A 25028-nucleotide genomic window follows, 5' to 3' on the forward strand; every position below is an offset into this window, starting at 1 on the left:
GCCTTGATGGGGTATTGTGTGTAGATCGATAAGCAAAAGAATAAGGCTGTCTGAATACTTTCCAAATTGTCTTTTTATATACAATGGGGGTACCAGTACCAAGGGTGAACCAGAACAAATTCAGCACTGAATGAAAATCACATGCCTACATTTGTCTAAACACACATTTACTTCATGAGTAAAAGGCATATTCAGTTAAAAGAGCAGTAGAAAACAATGTACAGGATACAGCGCCCAGGTTTTAACTTTGGAACTGTATTCGCACAACTGATTCAGTTTGAGTTTAATACAGGCAGTTGTGTTAGTTCAACAAACAGGCAGTTTGTTCTCTGCAAAATCCTTCAATGTGTGTGGAGGACTGGACACTTCCACAAATCTCTTGGAGAAACATCTGTTTTGAGGTGTGGAAATTCCAGTAGGAATACTATTGAGGGGGAGTCCAGGCATGGCGAGTCAATGCCAAGACAAGCTCCAGTGAAGAGGACCAGTCCATCAATGATGGGGATTCAGATATTGGTCTGTAAAAGTCTCCAACTGCCTCTCCAACTCTGTGGCTTTGTGCCTGAAACCATGGGGAAAAGCTGTTACAAACAGATCACACCTATTGGTACAATATTGTTGTTGAACCAATTATAACTGAGGTCAAAACACCTACACATGCAGTTAAGGTTACAACTGACCTTTAACCCTCAATATAACCAATGGTGAAGAAATTACATTCGAGGCAAAGCACCACGGGCATCAAAAATGTTAAATGCAAACCATTGGGGGGTGAACTATTTTTACAGAGCTATGCAGGGGTGGCAATGGCAGGGGTAACACTGGACCCAGGAGATAGCTAGACTGACCGGAGGATCTTGGAGCGGCACTGGACGGTCTCCAGAGTCTGGACCTTGGCTGTCAGTCGGCTGATTTCTCCCTCCAACTCCCTCTTTGTCAGGTCAACCTGCTGACACAGCCGAGCAAAGGTCGTGGCCATCTCCCTGGGCAACGCAAAGATCAAAGCATGCATCACTTATTTTATTACCCACTTCACAGAAAAGATGGGGTGGGAGCGTAGATTTGTCTATCAGCAGATTCAGCCCCATACAATACATCAGTAGTGAATTGATTCATAAAGGAAGTGTCTTCAGAAACATCTACATACGAGGCTCAACTATGAGTTACTGTACTGGGATTGAGGCCTGCAGATTTGTCTGAATGAACACCACAAGGTCTACCTCGACAGATGACACAGGAATATTGACTGACAGCCAGAGTGGCAGTGTGGCCGCTGCCCCTCTAACCTGGTGGTCCCAGCGCGCACGACCCACGGAGTTCCAGGTCTCCGGCAGCCTCTGGAACTGCCGATCTGCGGCCAACAAGGCAGAGTTCATCTCAGCCTATGCTTCCCTCCAGTCCCTCGACTTCTTGGCACTGACGGAAACATGGATTACCACAGATAACACTGCTACTCCTACTGCTCTCTCCTCGTCTGCCCACGTGTTCTCGCACACCCCGAGAGCTTCTGGTCAGCGGGGTGGTGGCACTGGGATCCTCATCTCTCCCAAGTGGACATTCTCTCTTTCTCCCCTGACCCATCTGTCTTTCGCCTCCTTTGAATTCCATGCTGTCACAGTTACCAGCCCTTTCAAGCTTAACATCCTTATCATTTAATCGCCCTCCAGGTTCCCTTGGAGAGTTCATCAATGAGCTTGACGCCTTGATAAGTTCCTTTCCTGAGGATGGCTCACCTCTCACAGTTCTGGGTGACTTTAACCTCCCCACGTCTACCTTTGACTCATTCCTCTCTGCCTCCTTTCCACTCCTCTCCTCTTTTGACCTCACCCTCTCACCTTCCCCCCCTACTCACAAGGCAGGCAATACGCTTGACCTCATCTTTACTAGATGCTGTTCTTCCACTAATCTCATTGCAACTCCCCTCCAAGTCTCCGACCACTACCTTGTATCCTTTTCCCTCTCATCCAACACTTCCCACTCTGCCCCTACTCGGATGGTATCGCGCCGTCCCAACCTTCGCTCTCTCTCCCCCGCTACTCTCTCCTCTTCCATCCTATCATCTCTTCCCTCTGCTCAAACCTTCTCCAACCTATCTCCTGATTCTGCCTCCTCAACCCTCCTCTCCTCCCTTTCTGCATCCTTTGACTCTCTATGTCCCCTATCCTCCAGGCCGGCTCGGTCCTCCCCTCCTGCTCCGTGGCTCGACGACTCATTGCGAGCTCACAGAACAGGGCTCCGGGCAGCCGAGCGGAAATGGAGGAAAACTCGCCTCCCTGCGGACCTGGCATCCTTTCACTCCCTCCTCTCTACATTTTCCTCTTCTGTCTCTGCTGCTAAAGCCACTTTCTACCACTCTAAATTCCAAGCATCTGCCTCTAACCCTAGGAAGCTCTTTGCCACCTTCTCCTCCCTCCTGAATCCTCCTCCCCCTCCCCCCCCTCCTCCCTCTCTGCAGATGACTTCGTCAACCATTTTGAAAAGAAGGTCGACGACATCCGATCCTCGTTTGCTAAGTCAAACGACACCGCTGGTTCTGCTCACACTGCCCTACCCTGTGCTTTGACCTCTTTCTCCCCTCTCTCTCCAGATGAAATCTCGCGTCTTGTGACGGCCGGCCGCCCAACAACCTGCCCGCTTGACCCTATCCCCTCTTCTCCAGACCATTTCCGGAGACCTCCTCCCTTACCTCACCTCGCTCATCAACTCATCCTTGACCGCTGGCTACGTCCCTTCCGTCTTCAAGAGAGCGAGAGTTGCACCCCTTCTGAAAACCTACACTCGATCCCTCCGATGCCAACAACTACAGACCAGTATCCCTTCTTTCTTTTCTCTCCAAAACTCTTGAACGTGCCGTCCTTGGCCAGCTCTCCTGCTATCTCTCTCAGAATGACCTTCTTGATCCAAATCAGTCAGGTTTCAAGACTAGTCATTCAACTGAGACTGCTCTTCTCTGTATCACGGAGGCGCTCCGCACTGCTAAAGCTAACTCTCTCTCCTCTGCTCTCATCCTTCTAGACCTATCGGCTGCCTTTGATACTGTGAACCATCAGATCCTCCTCTCCACCCTCTCCGAGTTGGGCATCTCCGGCGCGGCCCACGCTTGGATTGCGTCCTACCTGACAGGTCGCTCCTACCAGGTGGCGTGGCGAGAATCTGTCTCCGCACCACGTGCTCTCACCACTGGTGTCCCCCAGGGCTCTGTTCTAGGCCCTCTCCTATTCTCGCTATACACCAAGTCACTTGGCTCTGTCATATCCTCACATGGTCTCTCCTATCATTGCTATGCAGACGACACACAATTAATCTTCTCCTTTCCCCCTTCTGATAACCAGGTGGCGAATCGCATCTCTGCATGTCTGGCAGACATATCAGTGTGGATGACGGATCACCACCTCAAGCTGAACCTCGGCAAGACGGAGCTGCTCTTCCTCCCGGGGAAGGACTGCCCGTTCCATGATCTCGCCATCACGGTTGACAACTCCATTGTGTCCTCCTCCCAGAGTGCTAAGAACCTTGGCGTGATCCTGGACAACACCCTGTCGTTCTCAACTAACATCAAGGCGGTGACCCGTTCCTGTAGGTTCATGCTCTACAACATTCGCAGAGTACGACCCTGCCTCACACAGGAAGCGGCGCAGGTCCTAATCCAGGCACTTGTCATCTCCCGTCTGGATTACTGCAACTCGCTGTTGGCTGGGCTCCCTGCCTGTGCCATTAAACCCCTACAACTCATCCAGAACGCCGCAGCCCGTTTGGTGTTCAACCTTCCCAAGTTCTCTCACGTCACCCCGCTCCTCCGCTCTCTCCACTGGCTTCCAGTTGAAGCTCGCATCCGCTACAAGACCATGGTGCTTGCCTACGGAGCTGTGAGGGGAACGGCACCTCCGTACCTTCAGGCTCTGATCAGGCCCTACACCCAAACAAGGGCACTGCGTTCATCCACCTCTGGCCTGCTCGCCTCCCTACCTCTGAGGAAGTACAGTTCCCGCTCAGCCCAGTCAAAACTGTTCGCTGCTCCGGCACCCCAATGGTGGAACAAACTCCCTCACGACGCCAGGTCAGCGGAGTCAATCACCACCTTCCGGAGACACCTGAAACCCCACCTCTTTAAGGAATACCTAGGATAGGATAAAGTAATCCTTCTAACCCCCCCCCCCCCCCCCTTAAAAGATTTAGATGCACTATTGTAAAGTGGTTGCTCCACTGGATATCATAAGGTGAATGCACCAATTTGTAAGTCGCTCTGGATAAGAGCGTCTGCTAAATGACTTAAATGTAAAATGTAAATTTTCATACCTCAAAAGCAGTCTACAATAGAAACAAACCTTGATGTCAGGGGAAACTTCCCCTTTAAGAGAGTATCCTCATTCCCAGAGGTGCAGACTGTACTTACTGCTGGACCTGGTGGCTGCAGTTGGCACTGGTGAAGCTGACAATCAGCTGCAGCTTCTCTGTAGCGTAGTCCACAAACTGGCGCTTCAGGGCACGCTCCTTGGCCTTGGTGGTCCACGTGAGCTTCTCCCACAGGTAGAGCAGGCCGTACATGGAGGCCGACAGGGCTATGAGCCGCCAGCCCACCGTCCGCCACACCTAGGACACACACGGGAGAGGAGGTGGGTTGTAGTTTGAGCAGTGTACCTCTATGGGTTGACAGGCCTAATCTGGGGGTGTTGTTATAAAATAGTTTCCAAAACATTGAAGGGAAGTTGAAGAGCAGCACCCACCTACATTCTGGAAAAACAAAGTTGTATTTTTGTGAGGAAAAATAAAGTATTCTGCCATCTGCCCCTTACAGCTGGATTAAAGCCCCAGCCATACAGTGTAGCCCTGTATAACTAAACAGGTTGCCAGATTGGTGACCTGGAGGGTGGGTGCAGAAAGACAACTACTCACCACTCCTCCGACGATGACCATACTCATGGACGTGCGGGAGGCGAGGGAGGCCACGTTGGTGGCCATGGACATCATCAGGTCCTCCTGGGAGAGCGTGGTGTCCTGGGGCTGGGCAACGGCAACACTGGAGGGTCCGCTGGAGGGTGTGGTGGACAGGGAGCGCGTCATCTGAACAGGAGAGACAGACACAGGCTTACTGAGTGTGGTGGGATTCCTAATATTACATACTAAACCTGGGATGTTATTGAGACGATGTAGGAAATTAACTACCAGTTAATTTGAATAAAAGAACCACTAATGATAACCTGGGTTCCAAACTGATCCATTGTTTCACTGGTCAAACGGCACATGTAATTTAGAATTTCGGTAACTTTAATAAAAGCCAGAATATATGAATGGAACAGAAAGAGAACGACACATTTAATTCATATTTTGAAGAGGTATCAATGGCATGTCTATTCTATATCATTCATTACATGTTAAAACACATCTACTATGCATCTATTTCAGTCATGTTTAAACATAGACAGTACCAGTCAAAAGTTGGGACACCTACACAGTCAAGGGTTTTTCTTTATTTTGACTATTTTCTACATTGTAGAATAGTGAAGACATGAAAACTGAAATAACACATGGAAACATGTAGTAACCAAAAAAAAAAAAAGTTAAATAAATCAAAATATATATTTTACATATTTGAGATTCTTCAAAGTAGCCACCCTTTGCCTAGATGACAGCTTTGCACACTCTTGGCATTCTCTCAACCAGATTCATGAGGTAGTCATTTCAATTAACAGGTGTGCCTTGTTAAAAGTTACATTTGTGGAATTTCTTTCCTTCTTAACGCGTTTGAGCCAAATCAGTTGTGTTGTGACAAGGTAGGGGTGGTATACAGAAGATAGCCCTATTTGGTAAAAGATCAAGTCCATAATATGGCAAGAACAGCTCAAATAAGCAAAGAGAAACGACAGTCCATCATTACTTTAAGACATGAAGGTCAGTCAACACGGAACATTAAGAACTTTGCACTTGAAGAAACTTTTAGTCGCAAAAACCCATCAAGCGCTATGATGAAACTGGCTCTCATGAAGACCGCCACAGGAAAGGAAGACCCAGAGTTACCTCTGCTGCAGAGGATAAGTTCATTAGAGTTAACTGCACCTCAGAAATTGCAGCCCAAATAAATTCTACAGAGTTCAAGTAACTGACACATCTCAACATCAACTGTTCAGAGGAGACTGTGTGAATCAGACCTTCATGGTCGAATTGCTGCAAAGAAACCACTACTAAAAGGACACTAATAAGAAGACTTGCTTGGGCCAAGAAACACGAGCAATGGACATTAGACAGGTGGAAATCTGTCCTTTGGTCTGGAGTCCAAATTTGAGATTTTTGGTTCCAACCGCCGTGTCTTTGTGAGACGCAGACTAGGTGAACGGATGATCTCTGCATGTGGTTCCCACCATGAAGCATGGAGGTGCTTTGCTGGTGACACTGTCAGTGATTTATTTAGAATTCAAGGCACACTTAACCAGCATGGCTACCACAGCATTCTGCAGCGATACACCAGCCCATCTGGTTTGCACTTAGTGGGACTATCATTTGTTTTTCAACAGGACAATGACCCAACACAGCTCCAGGCTGTGGAAGCACTATTTGACCAAGACGGAGCGCTGCATCAGATGACCTGGCCTCCACAATCCCCCGACCTCAACCCAATTGAGATGGTTTGGACGGCAGAGTAAAGGAAAAGCAGCCAACAAGTGCTCAGCATATGTGGGAACTCCTTCAAGATTGTTGGAAAAGCTTTCCAGGTGAAGCTGGTTGAGAGAATGCCAAGAGTGTGCAAAGCTGTCAAGGCAAAAAGGTGGCTATTTGGAAGAATCTAAAATATATTTTGATTTGTTTAACACTTTTTTGGTTACTACATGATTCCATGTGTTATTTCATAGATGTCTTCACTAGTATTCTCCAATGTAGAAAATAGTACAAATAAAGAAAAACCCTTGAATGGCAGTGTCAGGAAAGCCCATAAAATTGGCAGACTCCAGTCACCCAAGTTAGACTTTTCTCTGCAACCACACGGCAAGCGCTACCGGAACACCAAGCCTAGGACCAAAAGGCTCCTCAACAGCTTCTACCCCCCCCCCAAGCCATAAGACTGCTGAACAATTAATAAGCTCGCTACTGGACTTTTTACATCTGTACATGTAGGTGGGGGTAAAGGGATCATGCATAGGTAACAAACAGCGAGTAGCAACAGTGTACAAAAGGGAGGGGGGGGGGGGTCGATGTAAATCAAATCAAGTTTATTTTCAAGTTTGATTTGATTTACATCGACCCCCCCCTCCCTTTTGTACACTGTTGCTACTCGCTGTTTGTTACCTATGCATGATCCCTTTACCCCCACCTACATGTACAGATTACCTCAACCAGCCTGTACCCCAACACACTGACTCGGTACCGGTGCCCCCTGTATATAGCCTCGTTGTTCTTCTTATTGTGTTACTTTTTATTTAAGTCTACTTGGTAAATATTTTCTTTACTCTACTTGAACTGCACTGTTGGTTAAGGGCTTGTAAGTAAGCATTTCACAGTAAAGTCTACACTTGCTGTATTCTGCGCATGTGACAAATAAAGTTTGATTTGATGAGTAGGTGTCCAAACCTTTGACTGGTACTGTATACATACACATAAAAGTATGTGGACACCCCTTCAAATTAGTGGACTCTGATATTTCAGCCACACCCATTGCTGACAGGTATAAAATTGAGCACGCAGCCATGCAATCTCCATAGACAAACATTGGCAGTAGAATGGCCTTATTGAAGAGCTCAGTGACTTTCAACGTGGCCCGTCATAGGAAGCCACCTTTCCAACAAGTTAGTCCATCAAATTTCTGCTCTGCTTGAGCTGCTCTGGTCAACTTTAAGTAGTGTTATTGTGCAGTGGAAACGTTTAGGCGCAACAACGGCTCAGCTGTGAAGTGGTAGGCCACACAAGCTCACAGAACGGGGCCACCAAGTGCTGAAGCACGTAGTGTGTAAAAATCGTAAGTCCTTTTTTGCAACATTCCCTACAGAGTTCCAAACTGCCTCCGGAAGCAACGTCAGCACAATAATTGGTCATTGGGAGCTTTATGAAATGGGTTTCCATGGCCGAGTAGCCGCACACACAAGTGCAATGCAAAGCGTCGACTGGAGTGGTGTAAAGCTGGCCGCCATTGGACTCTGGAGCAATAGACACAGGTTCTCTGGAGCGATAATCACGCTTCACCATCTGGCAGTCCAGCGAACAAATCTTGTTTTGGCAGATACCAGGAGAACGCTACCAGCCCCACTGCATAGCGCCAACTGTAAAGTTTGGTGGAGGAGGAATAATGGTCTGGGGCTGTTTTTCATGGTTCGGGCTGGGCCCCTTAGCTCCAGTGAAGGGAAATCGTAATGCTACAGCATACAATGACTTTCCAGACAATTCTGTGCTTCCAACTTTGACTGGCCTGCACAGAGCCCTGACCTCAACCCCTATCAAACACCTTTGGAATTAATTGAAATGCCGACTGCGAGCCAGGGCTAATTGCCCAACATCAGCACCCGACCTCACTAATGCTCTTGTGGCTGAACGGAAGCAAGTCCCTGCAGAAATATTCCAACATCTAGTGGAAAGCCTTCCCAGAGGCTGTTATAGGGGGGGGACCAACTCCATATTAATGCCCATGATTTTGGAATGAGATGTTTGACAAGCAGGTGTCCACATACACTTCATGACCAAAACTATCTATACAACACCAAGAACATATCACCAACCCTCACCAACAACTGTTCCTCAGCCTTGGGGTTTGTGATGCTTGATTAGACATGGAAACAGAGGTGGACACAGATGAAGACACAGATGGAAGAGGCAGTGAGAGAGGTGGACCCTGCACTCTGGAGTTACCATTCAACCCACCCATGTGTTTTAACTGTGGTTACCTGAAGATGCTGGTCAACCAGCATCACAACTCTTAACCATCTAGTACAGTCATAACATGTCATACCTTTTATACAACATAATACACTACAGATGACATCTATCCCCATCATTTCTCACCGTTATGCCTTACGTAAGGTGAAGTTGCCCCCTACACGCTGATCTTGGGTCAGTTTTGTATTTCCCCCACTCACCAATGGTTATGGGTAAGATTGGTAGAGGAAGCTGATTCTAGCTCTGCACCTAGGGGAAACTTCAACCCTGGAGCCACCTTACCGGGAAGTTCTGGTCGACTAGCATGAGGGCCCGATTGGCGTTGGTGGGCCCCAGGAAGCGGTTGACCAGCGCCGTCCAACCCATCGAGAACTGGAACTCTATGTTTTCCTGGAAGTCCGAGCAGAGCGTGGCACAGTTCAGGTCGTAGCTCAGGTCAAACTTGTGACAGGGTACCAGCATCTGTATCTGGTTCTGAACAGCAGGGGGCAGCAGAGGCTGCAGACTCTCTGGTGGTGGGAAAACAAGGAAAGAATGACACCAATCTAGAGCAGGGGTATTCAACTAACCCTACGAGTTGAGAGCCTGTTGGTTCTGTTCTACCTGATCATTCATTGCACCCACCTGGTGTCCCAGGTCTAAATCAGTCCCTAATTAAACGGGTACAATGGGGGGACAAAAAACAGTGGAACTGAACTGTCTTCAAGTCCAGAGTTAAGTTTGAAGGGTCTAGATGACATCAGACCCAAACACTTTGAATGCTTCCTGATTTCCTTGAAGTCAGAGATTTGACAGAACTGGATCAGTGGAAGCTGTGTTATAGAACCTGAATTGGCACCCTATTCAACTGTTACAAAAATGGCCCTCCTTTCCATAAGTGTCTAAATACACAATGATCCAAGAGGAATAGATGGGTGAGAAGAGAGCAATATGGAACAATCCTTTTGTGCTAGGTGTACTTTCCTCTCATTCAATTGGTTTACTCCCTTCTGCAATAGTCCCAGTCCTGAACATTATAGAGGTCAATAACATTGACGTCAGTCTGCTTTATGATTGGTGGCCGTGTCACACACACACACACACCTCATGACAAACACTTGGGGGGGCTATGAGCAGGTGTCATGACCGAAACCTGATCCCAGATAAGTTTGTGCTAACAGATCCGAGACCAGACATGACCAGGGCTAGCCTAAATATAGTATTTATTATGGGGTTGTGTTACATGGTGCACCAACTACCTACCAATTTACATTTATTTATTTTTTTACATTTACCAATCACGTCTCTCTGGGAGGGAGGACTGCTCCCTACCTACCGATCACGTCTCTCTGGGAGGGAGGACTGCTCCCTACCTACCGATCAGGTCTCTCTGGGAGGGAGGACTGCTCCCTACCTACCGATCAGGTCTCTCTGGGAGGGAGGACTGCTCCCTACCTACCGATCAGGTCTCTCTGGGAGGGAGGACTGCTCCCTACCTACCGATCAGGTCTCTCTGGGAGGGAGGACTGCTCCCTACCTACCGATCAGGTCTCTCTGGGAGGGAGGACTGCTCCCTACCTACCGATCAGGTCTCTCTGGGAGGGAGGACTGCTCCCTACCTACCGATCAGGTCTCTCTGGGAGGGAGGACTGCTCCCTACCTACCGATCAGGTCTCTCTGGGAGGGAGGACTGCTCCCTATCTACCGATCAGGTCTCTCTACCGATCAGGTCTCTCTGGGAGGGAGGACTGCTCCCTACCTACCGATCAGGTCTCTCTGGGAGGGAGGACTGCTCCCTACCTACCGATCATGTCTCTCTGGGAGGACTGCACGGAGGCGTTGACAGCGTTGGAGCAGCGGAAGGCCAGGTTCTTACCCATGCCCTCCTCGATGTGGCTCAGCAGCTCCTGTAAGGGAGGGTCAGGTGGTCATGGAGTGGTTACAGAAACAGAGTGCGTAGAAGAGAGGTCACTACTGAGATGTTATAGAGTCCTGATGCTCCTAACCTAAATGCTACGTGTGCTACATCAGTGACAACGCTTCCATTTCATGGAGAAGACCTGTGTGTCAGTCATTGGTGTAACGGTACTCAAACTCACTGATTTGTAGAGCTTGAGGATGTGGGGCGAGGGGTGGAAGTCCGAGTGGAACTCCTCAATGAGCACGTTGAGACGACAAATCTCTTCGCCCATGGCACTGGACACCTTGAGAAAACAGTTGTGTCAGTACCTGGCTAAAACAAACATTTTTAACCATCTGGGGTAAGTAACCCTTGGAATGGATTGAGGATTCGTGCTGTATTAAATCCATAAAATGCTGTTGGCAGCATGACCAGGAAAGGCCATCCCCTGCAGTGTTATGAGGCTTTAAGGGATTTCAAAACATATTGTAAACAGTCATGTTATTCCATGGCCACGGTTTACCTTGCTCTCCACCTCCACTGTGACAGCCTTGATCTTCTTCTTGATGTCTTCTATGAGCAGCTGGAGCTGGTTCGTCACAAACGCCAAACGGTCCATCTGGTACTCACGGTCCTCCAATGAGGCCACTCTAGACGACACACAGGAAGTGGTAAGGTGAGACACGTAGTAGATCAGTGCTTCCACAGGATGTGCAAAGGTTTGTATTCCAATATCCATACTACTTAGAAATGTACTGGGCCTGCCCTGTTGGAACCCACCTAACATTCCAAAACATCTTAGTCATTGGACAAAAATGCTAAATCATAAATGTTACCGTTTCCATACAAAACATTTGGGAATGACTGAATAAACAGAACATCCAGGAAGAAGAGGGATGGGCTGTGAGCGGATGGATCAGAGAACACTCACCTCTTCTCTGCTGCCTTGATGTTGATGGCGTCCATGATGGCTTTGACCGTTTCAGTGATCTGCTTGGCCCTGATAGTGTGCTGTTCAAACTTTGTTTTCACTGCTGACTGCGAGATACACTCCTGGGAGGCCATATAACACACGTTACTGTGACGGGGGGCTGCGACACGACCTACTGGGCTTTTCAACCTACTGAGTCGAGCCCAACCAAGCTGTGCTGGCCTGATTGCGCCATAAGCATCCACCATAGTTTGAAAAGGACCATGTGAAGCCAGAACAGTTTGGTTCGGGTCAGCACGAGTGTGAAAAGGGTATAGGCAGGACAAAAAAAGGACAAGATATACACCTGCTGCTGCAATTTATGAAGGATTTTGTGAAATCAATCAAGTGGGGAATTTGTTTTTAAATAAAAATGACAGCAGCAGCTCTGCATCTCAAGTCACAGCCCCTTGGTTCTTAGGCTCTCAGTAACGTGTTAGTGTAAACATAGCAAAATCATAGAAGTACAGCAATTCTAAGGGAGATTAGTATTTCCTGAACATAAAACTGACCAGACAAAATGCAGGCAACAGAACAGAATGCAACAAATGACAGTGAACAGAATGAAAATTAAACTGAAAGAAATTGATGATCCTCGCCAAAGCAAATCTAGACTTCAGCAATGAAGACGCAGATTGATGGTAATATGCACATTGATTGGCCTAAGCAGGGAGTCAGCGGGGCGGGCTTGGTTTGGAGACGCGTGATTGGTGGAGAGACGAGTAGTGCGGTGATGAGTTGGAAAGACTAGTTGTTTCTCACAGCACATGATCATAGAGATACAGTGATTAGAATGGTTCAACACTACTATCTGCAGAGGCACGGAATATAATCTAGTTAACCTCCTATCCATTACACAGCTTTCCCTTCAGGTGTTCGACCCTATAGAGGTAAATGGTATGGGGCAGCGTAACTAAGCTGAGCTTTAGACAAGGAATTCTCTATTGCTAATCTTTACTCTACCATTACAAGCACACACTTTGACACAGTTCTGTCCCTCGTCCAACACGATGTTCAGAGTCCCACTGGAAAAGCCAGTCCAGAGAATTCACAGAGAGACAGAGCCTGGTATGCCGTGCTCTGCATGTTCCGAATGTCCTGGGCTGCACCTTGAGGACCCGCCACGGTTTGACTTGACTACACATTGTTTTAACTGTCATCTTGATTGCTTGGAATACATTAATGTACTTCTGTCATTTCATTTTACATTCATACTGTGGGGCTCTCTTATTAAATTAGTTGTATTTAAATCATCAAAACCTTCGGAGGCTTGAGAACGAGGGGTGTTAGACATTGTCACAACCACACACAAACACTTGCCTCAAATATTCTCTCGAAACTCTGGAACTCCTTGAGCCTCTCCTGGAAACCTTCGGCTAAAGCTCCACCTGGGAAACGTCATATTGTCATCCAAAGATCACCACATCTCTCCAAAACTGAGTCTAGTACCATTATGCCTATAAACTACTACACAAATAAATAATTTAAAAAAGGGGACATTTCACTTTTGTATCAGTTAGCAGTGAATTAAAAAGCATGGGGAAAGAGCTCTGCGGAGCACCGCTTTGGTCCACTCGCTTTTGAACGGTGGTAAGTTGAAAATCTGCTGAAAGTTCCAAAGTGAAATATCCCTTTAACCTAGAAAGGATCAGAAACTACATCAGACGGAGAAGATGGACGCCAGGCTAAAAACAGAGCTCAAGACAGACACCACCCAAACAAAAAAGTTTATGTTGGAGCATGTGAGCCAATGGACTGCATAAGTGCCTTGATCCCATGTAGCTGGTGTTGACAAGAGTTGATAGTGAAGTTTCAGTTAGTTTTATAGTTTGGCTGGGGAGGTGTTGTTTGGAGGGGACACTGTGGATCTAATTTGGAGAAGCCTATCAGGGACAGTGTGGACAGGACAAAACCCATGGCCTGAGTGAGCCTGCTTGCTCACCCCACACACCCAATCTATCCACAGTCACCTACACAGTACACACCCAATCCTTCCACAGTACACACCCAACCACCAACACCTGGTTTGACCACAGTGGACACACACGCTTGCCTACACCCCCACCCCCCATTTGACCACCCCCGGCCGGGCTTACCAGACTCTGGCATACCCTGGGCGCGCTGCATGCGGGAGTTAAGCACCTCCTTGGCTGACACAAAGAAGATGTGGTTGGGCGCCTGCTCCCGGTCCAGCACCTTCAGCTCCTCCACCAGGAAGTTGACGCAGCGGTCCGTGTGCTGCTTTCGAACCTGTAGGAGGGGAACGTTACGGCATCGTCACAGCAACATCACCACAATGTTAAAAGCCCATAGCAATAACAGAAACTCCAGAGCTGTGCATGATCATGGAATTCTGGGTAACGATTCATTGTAATGCAAATGTCCACGGTTGTCATACTTGTTGAAAAATATATATGTTTGAGTGTGTAATGCATCTTTGAATATTAACTATGACATACTGAAAGAATACAGCACAGCTTTGGTGACAACCAAGTCTCACACTAATGGTTGTGACAGCTTGGAACCTTTGGAAATAAATCTTCTCCCGACCATTCCGTTCTGGTTCTAAAATTAATACCCAGTAGCAGTTTAAAATGTTATATTTAGGGTACATTTGTTTAACTATATTTATTTGAAAATTAAAGTTGAATCCCCTCCCCTCCATCTTAAAATTAAAAAAGGTGGCTTTAAACTATTCACACCCCTCAACTTGATTCACATTTTGTTGAGTTACACCCCAAATTTAAAATGGGGCGGCAGGTAACCTAGTGGTTAGAGCGTTGGGCCAGTAACCGAAAGGCTTGCCTAGTTAAATAAAAAGGTTCAATAAAAAAATGAAATTCCCAAACATGCATCCTGTTTGCAGTAAAACTGCAAGAAAAATATAAATTGCAATGTTTGGGGCAAATCCAACAACACATCACTATTTTCAAGCATGGTGGCGGCTGCATCATGTTATGGAAAGGACTAGGGAGTTTATGATGAAAAGAGAAACGGAATAGAGCTAGGCACAGGCAAAATCCTAGAGGAAAACCTGGATCAGTCTGCTTTCCAGACAGACAAATTCTCCTTTCAGCAGGAAAATAAACCTAAAACAGAAGGACAAATATACACGAGTTGATTACCAAGGCAACACGGAATGTTGCAGAGTGGCCTAGTTACAGTTCTAACTTAAAATCTGCTTGAAAATCTATGGCAAGACCTGAAAATGGCTGTCTAGCCATGATCAACAACCAACTTGACAGAGCTTGAAGAATTTAACAAAAATTATACAATCCAGGTGTGCAAAGCTCTTAGAGACTGACCCAGAAAGACTTATCGGTGTGAATACTTATGGAAAAAAAAGATTTCTGTAGTTCCTGTTTCAATATGTGCAAAAATCTCTAAAAACTTTTTTTCACGTTGTCATTATGGGATAGTGTGTGAAGATGGGTGAAAGAAAATATTTAATCCCTTTTGATTTCAGCCTGTAACAAAAATGTGGAATAAGTCAAGAGGTATGAATAATTTCTGGAGGCTCTGTATATGGAACAGGGAAAAACATTCACCAGGCACCATAGTATTATTTCTCATTCCAGTTACGAACATTTGATCCACAAAAATAAGCGATATGAATTTTAAACCAACAGTTTGCAAAGTACTTATGAACGTTTTGGAAGTTTGGCGTTCTGAAACAATGGACTTTGACATCACTCTGACCTAATCAATCAACTGCAGCATATTACTACAGCAGAGGCTATAGAAAGAAACAAAAAAACGGAAGGGATTAATATGTGTGTAATTGATACCCGATTGCCTAATACCAGAATTAAGACGGAACTGCCTATTCATTCATATAAGTATCCGATTCTAGAAATAAAAATACATATATTTTGAACATCCAACAGGCCTACATGATCAATCACTTCACATTTGCAACATTGATCATGCAATGCATGCAGTCGTGAGCTAAAATAATCACAGTAGAAAAATGGAAAAGAAAAAGAAACTAATTTAGGTCTACTGGAACATGACAGCCAGCCTAAGGTAGGCTACTTTATTGAAGTACTTTACTGATTTATTGAAATGACAGTAGCATTTGTCGTCAATACTGCGACCACAATACAGTAGCCAAGTTGATTCTAAGTGACTCCCGGTCCATCAATCAGGAGAATGTGCACCAGCTTTGATTAGTTACTGTAAATTGACATACAATACAGACACACAAATGTGGACACCCCTTAAAATTAGTGGAGTCAGCCATGTCAGGTCACACACATTTTGATTTATTACTCCAGTTAACTTCTCTAGGGTAGGGGGCAGCATTCGGAATTTTGGATGAAATGCATGCCCAAATTAAACTGCCTGCTTCTCGGGCCCAGAAGATATGATATGCATATAACTGGTAGATTTGGATAGAAAACTCTAAAGTTTGCAAAACTGTTAAAATAGTGTCTGAGTATAACAGAACTGACTTGGCAGGCAAAAACCTGAGAAAAATCCATTCAGGAAGTATTATTATTTTTTTTTGTAGTTTTCTATTCAATGCCATTACAGTATCCATTGACTTAGGACTCAAATTGCAGTTTCTATGCCTTCCACTAGATGTCAACAGTCTTTAGAAATAGTTTCAGGCTTGTATTCTGAAAAATGAAGAAGAGCAGTCGGAATGAGTGGACCCTAAAGTGTCACAGAGCCTTTTCATGCGCACGACCGAGAGAGTGCGTTTCTTGTTTACCTTTTAAAATTGACGACGTTATTGTCCGGTTGAAATATTATCGATTATTTAGGCTAAAAACAACCTGAGGTTTGAATATAAACATTGTTTGACATGTTTCTATGAACTTTACAGATACAATTTTGATTTTTGTCTTCCTGTTTTGACTGCGTTTGAGCCTGTGGATTACTGAAGAAACCGCAAACAAAACAGAGGTTTTTGGATATAAAGAGACTTTATCGAACTAAAGGAACATTTATTGAGTAAATGAATGTCTGCTGAGTGCAACCATATGACGATCAAAGGGATTAATTGTATCTCTATTTCTGACGTGTGTAACTGTTCTACTTGGCTGGTTACTGTTTGTAATGAATTGTCTAGTGGGCTATGTTCTCAAATAATCGTAAGGTATGCTTTCGCCATAAAGCATTTTTAAATCTGACACCGTGGTTGGATTCACAAGAAGTTAATCTTTAAACCTATGTAAAATATGTTTTGTTTTCTGAATTTTTATCATGTGTATTTCTGTATTTGAATTTGGCACCCAGCAGTTTCACTGGCTGTTGAAGAGGTGGGACGCTACCGTCTCACGTGCCCAAGAGAGGTTAACAAGGTAATTTCCACTTAAACTAATTCTTAATTTCCATTAATGTCCAGTTATTGTTGGTAAGTCACTCACATCCTCCATGTACTCCGGCTCATTGGCTGAGGCGTCCCAGCGGTTGTTGAGAATGAAGATGTTGGGTTTGGAGAGCTTCTCGTTCACCTTGTGGAAGAAATGCTTCTCCTGGAAAACAAGACAAATGCAAGGTCACGAATTGTTAGTGCACTAATTAAGTCTTAAAACCAAAGTGTAGTGTTAACCTTTATTTTGTATCTAATTATATTTGTGTGTAAGGAGAACTCAATTCCTTTTTTATTTTATTGATTTAAATTTTACAGGACAGTTGGAAGAGAGAGCGGGGTATAGATAATGGAAGAAGGACACAGACAGCTGGCTGACAAGGCTGGAAACCTCGTTGCCAGGGGCACATGCTTGGAGTCAAACGTTACAGTCTACACCAGACTTCCCCATGTGTTTAACCTTTACAAACAATTCAGAGATAAGGTGTCCCAATGCAGTTCTGTGTAAATACAGCGTGTGTGTGCGCGCAAGTGTCCCACATACATAAACACACCCTTACTATAGAGAAGGTTGCAGTACAAACTTTCACTCAGTCTATCGGGGAAGGAGATAGGCATTTGTTAAAGGTCACGAAGATACTGTAGGTTATGACATAGCTAATAAGCTAGGAAGAGGTCTCAAGTCACTGAAAACCTGTTATTGTCTGTTATTTATCAAACAGTGGAGTTTACTACCTAAACTAAAGCAGAACAAATGCTTCTTCACTTCATCTGCGTAACAAGTGTGTGTCCAGGTGCATCGCATTATCACAGTCTAACAACACTAATCTAATGTACTTTAGAGCGCTTACAATATACTGGGTTCTGTGATTGAAATCAGAGGCTGGGTATCCTAGGGTGCATAGTCAAAACGGTAAGTGAGGAGAGGGGGAAATGGGATCTGTCCCTTGAAGAGATTTGGCACAGATAACGAGAGAGCCCAGTGATTGACTACGTGCCTCTGACATAACATGAATGCATCGGCAGACAAACAGAGCTGGGCCTAAGTGCTGGCGCAAAATGGAGCCGGCCGTATCCTAACACTGATGACTAACAAGCTTTGGAAAGAAAACACTTCCTTTACTGTCACTTGACATACCAATCCTCACAGTTAAAGTTACAACCCCTTAACCAGCCTACACAAGCTGCTTAATTTGCAAAGATTACCTTAAAAAAGCACATATATATATTATATATAAAATATGTTGACAATTCCTTCTGTACTAAAATATAAAATGCAACAGGTAAAGTGTTGGTCCCATGTTTCATGAGCTGAAATAAAAGTTCCCAGAAATGTTCCATACGCACAAAAAGCTTATTTCTCTCAAATGTTGTGCACAAATCTGTTTACATCCCTGTTAGTGCGCATTTCTCCTTTGCCAAGATAATCCATCCACCTGGGCTTCAGAGTGGCGCAGCAGTCTAAGGCACTGCATCTCAGTGCAAGAGGCGTCACTACAGTCACTGGTTCGATTTCAAGCTGTATCACATCCAGCCGTGATTGGGAGTCCCATATGGTGGTGCACAATTGGCCCAGCGTTGTCGGGTTTGCGCGTTGTATATAAGAATTTGTTCTTAACTGACTTGCCTAGTTAAATAAAGGTTAAATTAAATATATATATATTTTAAACTTTCTTTTATTTTTGTTCAGTGTAGCTGCGTCAAATAAGCTTAACATTTTTACTTTCTAGAACACATAAACCTCTTGATAGAACTGTTAACATGACTAAATCAAATCCTTTCGTATTTCCCATCTCCAAAAAGACCAGGATGCTCGGTGGAAAAAGAACTACAAGGAATCCATTAGAAAAATCCATGAGCACACAGCTATCTGCAATCCTGAAGCTCTGGTACAAGACAAGTTTGTCAATCTTTCAGGTGGACGCATTGACTGGTCAGCTCTGTCTAGAGCCGGTTGGGATTGGTCAGATTGTGAGCTCCGTTACCGTGTTCATGAGGGTTGATTCAGAGTTGGCCACCAGCACAAAGACGTCAGCGTCCAGGCAGAACTTGTCGATCCAGCTGTCCAGCTGCGTGGTGACATCTGTCCCAGGGCTAAAGAAGATGGAGGATGTTTTAGAGCACGTCAAGGTCACTGCTTCTCAGAGTAATACAGCCTAATCAACCTCCGTTTACTGATGGTCAATCCTTAACATGGGGCTTGGGACACTGGTGGTTGATGGCTATTCTAGTTATCCTACTTAGCAATAGTACAGAGCATACTGTATGGACTCCAAGCAAGCTACAGAGGTAAAATTGCAATCCTCAAACAGGGAGGCACACAGAAAAGCAAAAAAAGATTAATGTGGGTTCACTTTTTCAGCCTTTGTCGGTGTTTAGTTGATAGGTGATCTGTGTATATAACAATCATCAGTGCCTGATCAAATAACCATAACAGACAACCGTGTATATATTGCTATTCGTAAAGCTCTGGAGCACTGTACAAGTTGTTAAGACCAGCGGTGTAATTGAAAGGTGTGGTAGCGTTGTCAGGGTAACGTTACTGTACCTGTCTACAAGGACCAGGTCGTCTCGGAGCAGGGCACACTTGGTCTTGGGCCAGAAGACTCGGACCAGGCAGCCTGCATCCAGACTCTGGTCCATGTGCAGCGCATGACCCAGCTGGTTCACAGTCTGGAGAGAAAGAGGGAGTCATAGTATAATTTAAATGGATTTCAAGTCACTCAAATGCTGCCCGACTGACAACTTGTATATAATGAGGCTGTGTCTTAGGTCAAAGTTGAGGCTGTGTCTTAGGTCAAAGTTGAGGCTGTGTCTTAGGTCAAAGTTGAGGCTGTGTCTTAGGTCAAAGTTGAGGCTGTGTCTTAGGTCAAAGTTGAGGACGGCATAATAATCTTATCTAGACTAAAGTTGTTTAATAATGAATTGCTTAGAGGGTCAGAAAGAAAAACGTGACTGAGGGTACTATGTATGAGTGGTAAGAAGAGTTCATCTCTAAGTAACTCAATCAGGTAGCACGTTTCCAACTCCACTGAGGGTGTAAAGCCCACTGTATGAGTGGTAAGAGAAGCTAGCCTAATCTTCCAGCCAGTATATCCACATCTCCAGAGAACTTACCTTGATGCTCTTCTCCTCCTCTGAGCCCTCCGTCTTGAGGTAGGCATTGTTCGAGTCCGTGCCCTCCACACTCAGGAAGCAGTTGGTGGTGTGACCCATGCCACTGGGCAGCACCCGGTCCCTCAGCATGGCATTCACCACTGTACTCTTCCCATTACTCGTCCTAAGCAAAGAACACAACGTAAGAGGTCTATAGTGACTCCTCATTTCAATCAAACATACAGTTTAAGTCAGAAGTTCACATACACCTTAGCCAAATACATTTAAACTCAGTTTCACAATTCCTGACATTTAATCCTAGTAAAAATTCCCTGTCTTAGGTCAGTCAGAATCAACACTATTTTAAGAAAGTGAAATGTCAGAATAATAGTGGAGAGAGTTTTCAGCTTTTATTTCTTTCATCACATTCCCAGTGGGTCAGAAGTTTACATGCACTCAATTAGTATTTGGTATCATTGCCTTAAAATCGTTTAACTTGGGTCAAACGTTCAGGGTAGCCTTCCACAATAAGTTGGGTGAATTTTGGCCCATTCCTCCTGACAGAGCTGGTGTAACTGCGTCAGGTTTGTAGGCCTCCTTGCTCACACACACTTCAGTTCTGCCCACAAATTTTCTATAGGATTGAGGTCAGGGCTTTGTGATGGCCACTCCAATACCTTGACTGTTGTCCTTAAGCCATTTTGCCACTACTTTGGAAGTATGCTTGGCGTCATTGTCCATTTGGAAGACCCACTTACAACTGAGCTTTAACTTCCTGACTCATGTCTTGAGATGTTGCTTCAATATATCCACACAATTTTACTTCCTCATGATGCCATCTATTTTGTGAAGTGCAAAGCACCCCCACAACATGATGCTGCCACCCCCGTGCTTCACGGTTGGGATGGTGTTCTTCGGCTTGCAAGCCTCTCCCTTTTTCCTCCAAACATAACGATGGTAATTTATGGCCAAACAGTTCTATTTTTGTTTCATCAGACCAGAGTACATTTCTCAAAAAAGTACAATCTTTGTCCCCATGTGCAGTTGCAAACCGTAGTCTGGCTTTTAAATGGCGGTTTGGGAGCAGTGGCTTCTTCCTTGCTGAGCGGCCTTTCAGGTTCTGACGATATAGGCCTCGTTTTACTGTGGATATAGATACTTTTGTACCCGTTTCCTCCAGCATCTTCACAAGGTCCTTCTTGTTCTGGGACTGATTTGCACTTCTCGCACCAAAGTACGTTCATCTCTAGGAGATGAACGCTCCTTCCTGAGCGGTATGACGGCTGCATGGTCCCATGGTGTTTATACTTGCGTACTATTGTTTGTACATATGAACGTGGTACCTTCAGAAATTGCTCCCAAGGATGAACCAGGCTTGGAGGTCCAAACCTTATTTTCCCAAGGTCTTGGCTGATTGCTTTTCCCATGATGTCAAGCAAAGAGGCAGAGTTTGAAGGTAGGCTTTGAAATACATCCACAGGTACACCTCCAATTGACTCAAATGATGTCAATTAGCCTATCAGAAGCTTCTAAAGCCATAACATCATTTTCTTGAATTTTCCAAGCTGTTTAAAGGCATAGTCAATTTAGTGCATGTAAACTTCTGATCCACTGGAATTGTGATACAGTGAATTATAAGTGAAATAATCTCTAAACAATTGTTGGAAAAATTACTTGTGTCATGCACCAAGTAGATGTCCTAACAGACTTGCCAAAACTATAGTTTGCTAACAAGAAATGTGTGGAGTAGTTGAAAAACGACTTTTAATGACTCCAACCTAAGTGTATGTAAACTTCCGACTTCAACTGTACATACAATCTCATGAGGAAATAACTACAGGAATTTCAATCCGTTATGGTTTACTGGCTTATGAGTAGGCAATTTATCATTATGAATCTTGTCAAATAGCTAGTTAGCACATACAGAATGATAAATTACCACATCGGTTGAGACTATTCATAAAGAGGATTGGTTTCATGAGAAAAGCCTGATGGCGCAGAGCAGTTTAAACAAAAGTATGCTTCAATGAACCAGCAGTAAAACGGAAAGTGAAAGCAGAACGGCACCTTTTCTTCATCATCCTCAATTAGCAAAGCTGAAAGCTTGGGACACCAAGTGTCTACTACAGTACAATACAGTGCCTAGTATGCAATGGTGTAACATGAACAATGTTAACTGATCAATAAAGGCCAAACTCAATGTCATGATCCATTGATCTTTGCTCAAATGTGGTTGCACACTTCAGTTCTAGCCGGGAAACTTAAAATCAAAATAAATGCAAAAGTGGAGAAATCAAAATGCAGCAGACTATAAGCATTTACCTGCCAAAGAAGGCCACCTTCATGTGTCTGCGTGCCAGCACATCTTTTATAGTTTGCAGTTTGCCAGCATACGCCCGAATCTGCGCCTGTTGCTCCCGACTTGCAATGTTCTCTAAGGCATCATTCCGACAAGTTTCTGACAAATCAAACAAAGAAAAATTGAGAGAACAGTGTACTCACAACATAACAAAAAGCAAACCCTTTCTGCATTCGACTACTTCCTTCGACATTCAAAATGTGGCTGACGCATCTGATTTACTATACAGCACACTCACCTTCTACAAACACAGAACCTTCCTTCACATACTCCAGCAGTTGATCAAACACGTCACTTATCTTTTTCTTGGCCACTACAAAGCGTTTGAGTGGAGAGTAGTCGTCATGAGGCGAATCCATGCTTCAGCTTTCTGATTTGATCTGATCGAGAGAGAAAGTATGCACATTACAAAACGGGTGGAATGTACATCATACTTAGTGCACTACCTCATTATACACTGCAAGTTGTCCTTATCCCCAAATACTGACAAGTCTGTTCCTTGACATTGACTAGCCGTGATGCCCGAGCATGTGCCTGGACCATGCTAGATACTTAGCATTATTATCATCATCATCATCATCACTTTCCCAATGAACACAGCTGGTCAGCTAACAGACATTCACACCACAACTTAAAATAATTATAATAATTCCATATCAGCCTTCATGAGTCAAAGCAAAATAACAGCTGTTACTATTGTAAGACTTATGTATGACACAACTAGCTACATGTCTGGGTTGGTTAACAGGATCTGGTTAGCAAATGAAAACACTGTGGTTGGCTACAAAACATTCCAGCAGTCGACAAAACATTAGCAACTAGCTAAAGGTTGAGTAACCGTACACTGACAAGCGACAGATATTGAATGACATGTCAACAAACATCTTGGCTGAAAGAATGTGGCTGGGTTGGTAACGTTAGCTATTTGCACCCAGCTAGCTAACAAGTCATTAGCGGAAATCAACTACCTACCAAACATTGGAATTTCTTTACATTACAAAATGTTATTTGTTATATCACATTGCTAACTAACAAATTGGTGTTATTTCGCATTATTGAAATTCAGCTGTTTTGTAACGCGTGTCATTGTCTTATGTCAGCTAACTAGCTAACGTTAGCTATCTTCATGGTAGTCAATTGAATTCCCCTTACCACAACTTCAGGCGAGATGGCCAAAGCTACCTTTTCATACCACAGACAGGAGTAAACCTTATTTCCGATAATGAATAGTCAATATTTTGTAAGGCGATTGCTACAGGTCGCTAGCTAACAATTCATTTATTACTCAGTCCAAGCAGCTCCAAACGGTCAGGGCAAAGGGGTGGAACTATATGTCAACGAGTTGACATGTGACCATGAGTCATCCAATCAATGGCCAAAGAATGCAACCAACTAGTTGGTGTCCCCCTCTCACCTTTGGCAAGGGCCCAAGTATTGTTTTGACTGAGTGCATTAAAACCTAGAGTCAAGAGTTCTTCAACTGTACATACAATATTGACGACAATTATCCCACTAAAGGGGATCCGTGCGCCAAGATTATTAATTAAGAAGATGCTGTCTGCAACAGCTCAGGACCAAAGTTGAAAATATGTCGTTGCAAGATATGTATGTCAACGTCATTACCAAACAGCTGCAGATAGTTGGCTAACTGGTAGGGACAATGGACTAATGTGGATAAATAATGTTACTGTATCTGACACAATCTGCCAGAATATTTGTTTTCGTTAAATAGAAGAACAATCTGCACCTTGACTTTTAACAATGCTTATAGAAGCATGTTACAAAACATAGAAAACTACAAAAGGCTGAAATGTATCCATATGAATATGTTCACCTTAATTTTAAACATGACTGCAGTAGTCTATTACAGTCAAATACACGTATATGGGCTATGTTTGAAAGTAAGATAACTTGGGTAACATTGAATCTGTAATTTAGTAGCCTACCATATCAAGTTTAGCCTAATACCACTGACTACATTAAATGTTGTCTAGATGTGGTTCACTGGATTATGAGTAGTTAATTAGCTATGTCATGATGAATCTTGTCCAATAACTAGTTTGCTCATAGAGAATGTTAAAATACCACATTGGGTGAGACTATTCATAAAGAGGACCGGTTTTGTAAGATTAAAGCCCGAGGAAGCAGAGCTGTTTCAATGAAATTGTGCTTCAATAAACCGGCAATAAAAAGGAAACTGAAAGCAAATTTGCGCTGCACCTCTTTTTCATCAACTTCAATTAGCAAAGCTGAAATCGTGGAAACAAATGTCTACTACAGTACGATAGACTTTGTATGCATGGTGCAACAACAATAATATTAAACTGATCAATAAAGGCCAAGACTACAAACGGCTGGAATGTATCCATATGTTCACCTTAATGTTGAACATGACTGCAGTATGCCGAGAATAATACTTCCATAGGCTATGTTTGAAAGTGAGATAACGTGTGGCCATAGTTAAACTAATTGTCTTTATGTCCATGGGTAACATCTTTCATTTTGTAGCCTATATCAAGTTTTGCCCGATTAAATATCACTGACTACA

The 25028-nt window shown here is 44.3% G+C and overlaps 1 protein-coding gene across 1 annotated transcript; it reads right to left on the bottom strand.

Annotated features, from left to right (window-relative positions):
• LOC120053632 (mitofusin-1-like) lies at positions 1-23796 on the bottom strand. The gene is made up of 18 exons (XM_039000784.1): positions 23633-23796; positions 22719-22860; positions 22444-22579; positions 20143-20305; positions 19574-19698; positions 19011-19119; positions 17081-17188; positions 13802-13955; positions 13026-13093; positions 11667-11788; positions 11259-11385; positions 10935-11039; positions 10640-10742; positions 9139-9365; positions 4894-5061; positions 4394-4590; positions 849-983; positions 1-562 (listed from the first exon to the last, which is right to left on the bottom strand). Exons 2-18 carry the CDS (start codon positions 22837-22839, stop codon positions 493-495), a joined length of 2238 nt encoding a protein of 745 aa, XP_038856712.1. The 5' UTR covers positions 22840-22860; positions 23633-23796; the 3' UTR covers positions 1-492.
• Between the last annotated feature and the right edge of the window lie 1232 nt (positions 23797-25028).

Source organism: Salvelinus namaycush, chromosome 9, assembly GCF_016432855.1.
Source record: "Salvelinus namaycush isolate Seneca chromosome 9, SaNama_1.0, whole genome shotgun sequence".
Taxonomy (NCBI): domain Eukaryota; kingdom Metazoa; phylum Chordata; class Actinopteri; order Salmoniformes; family Salmonidae; genus Salvelinus; species Salvelinus namaycush.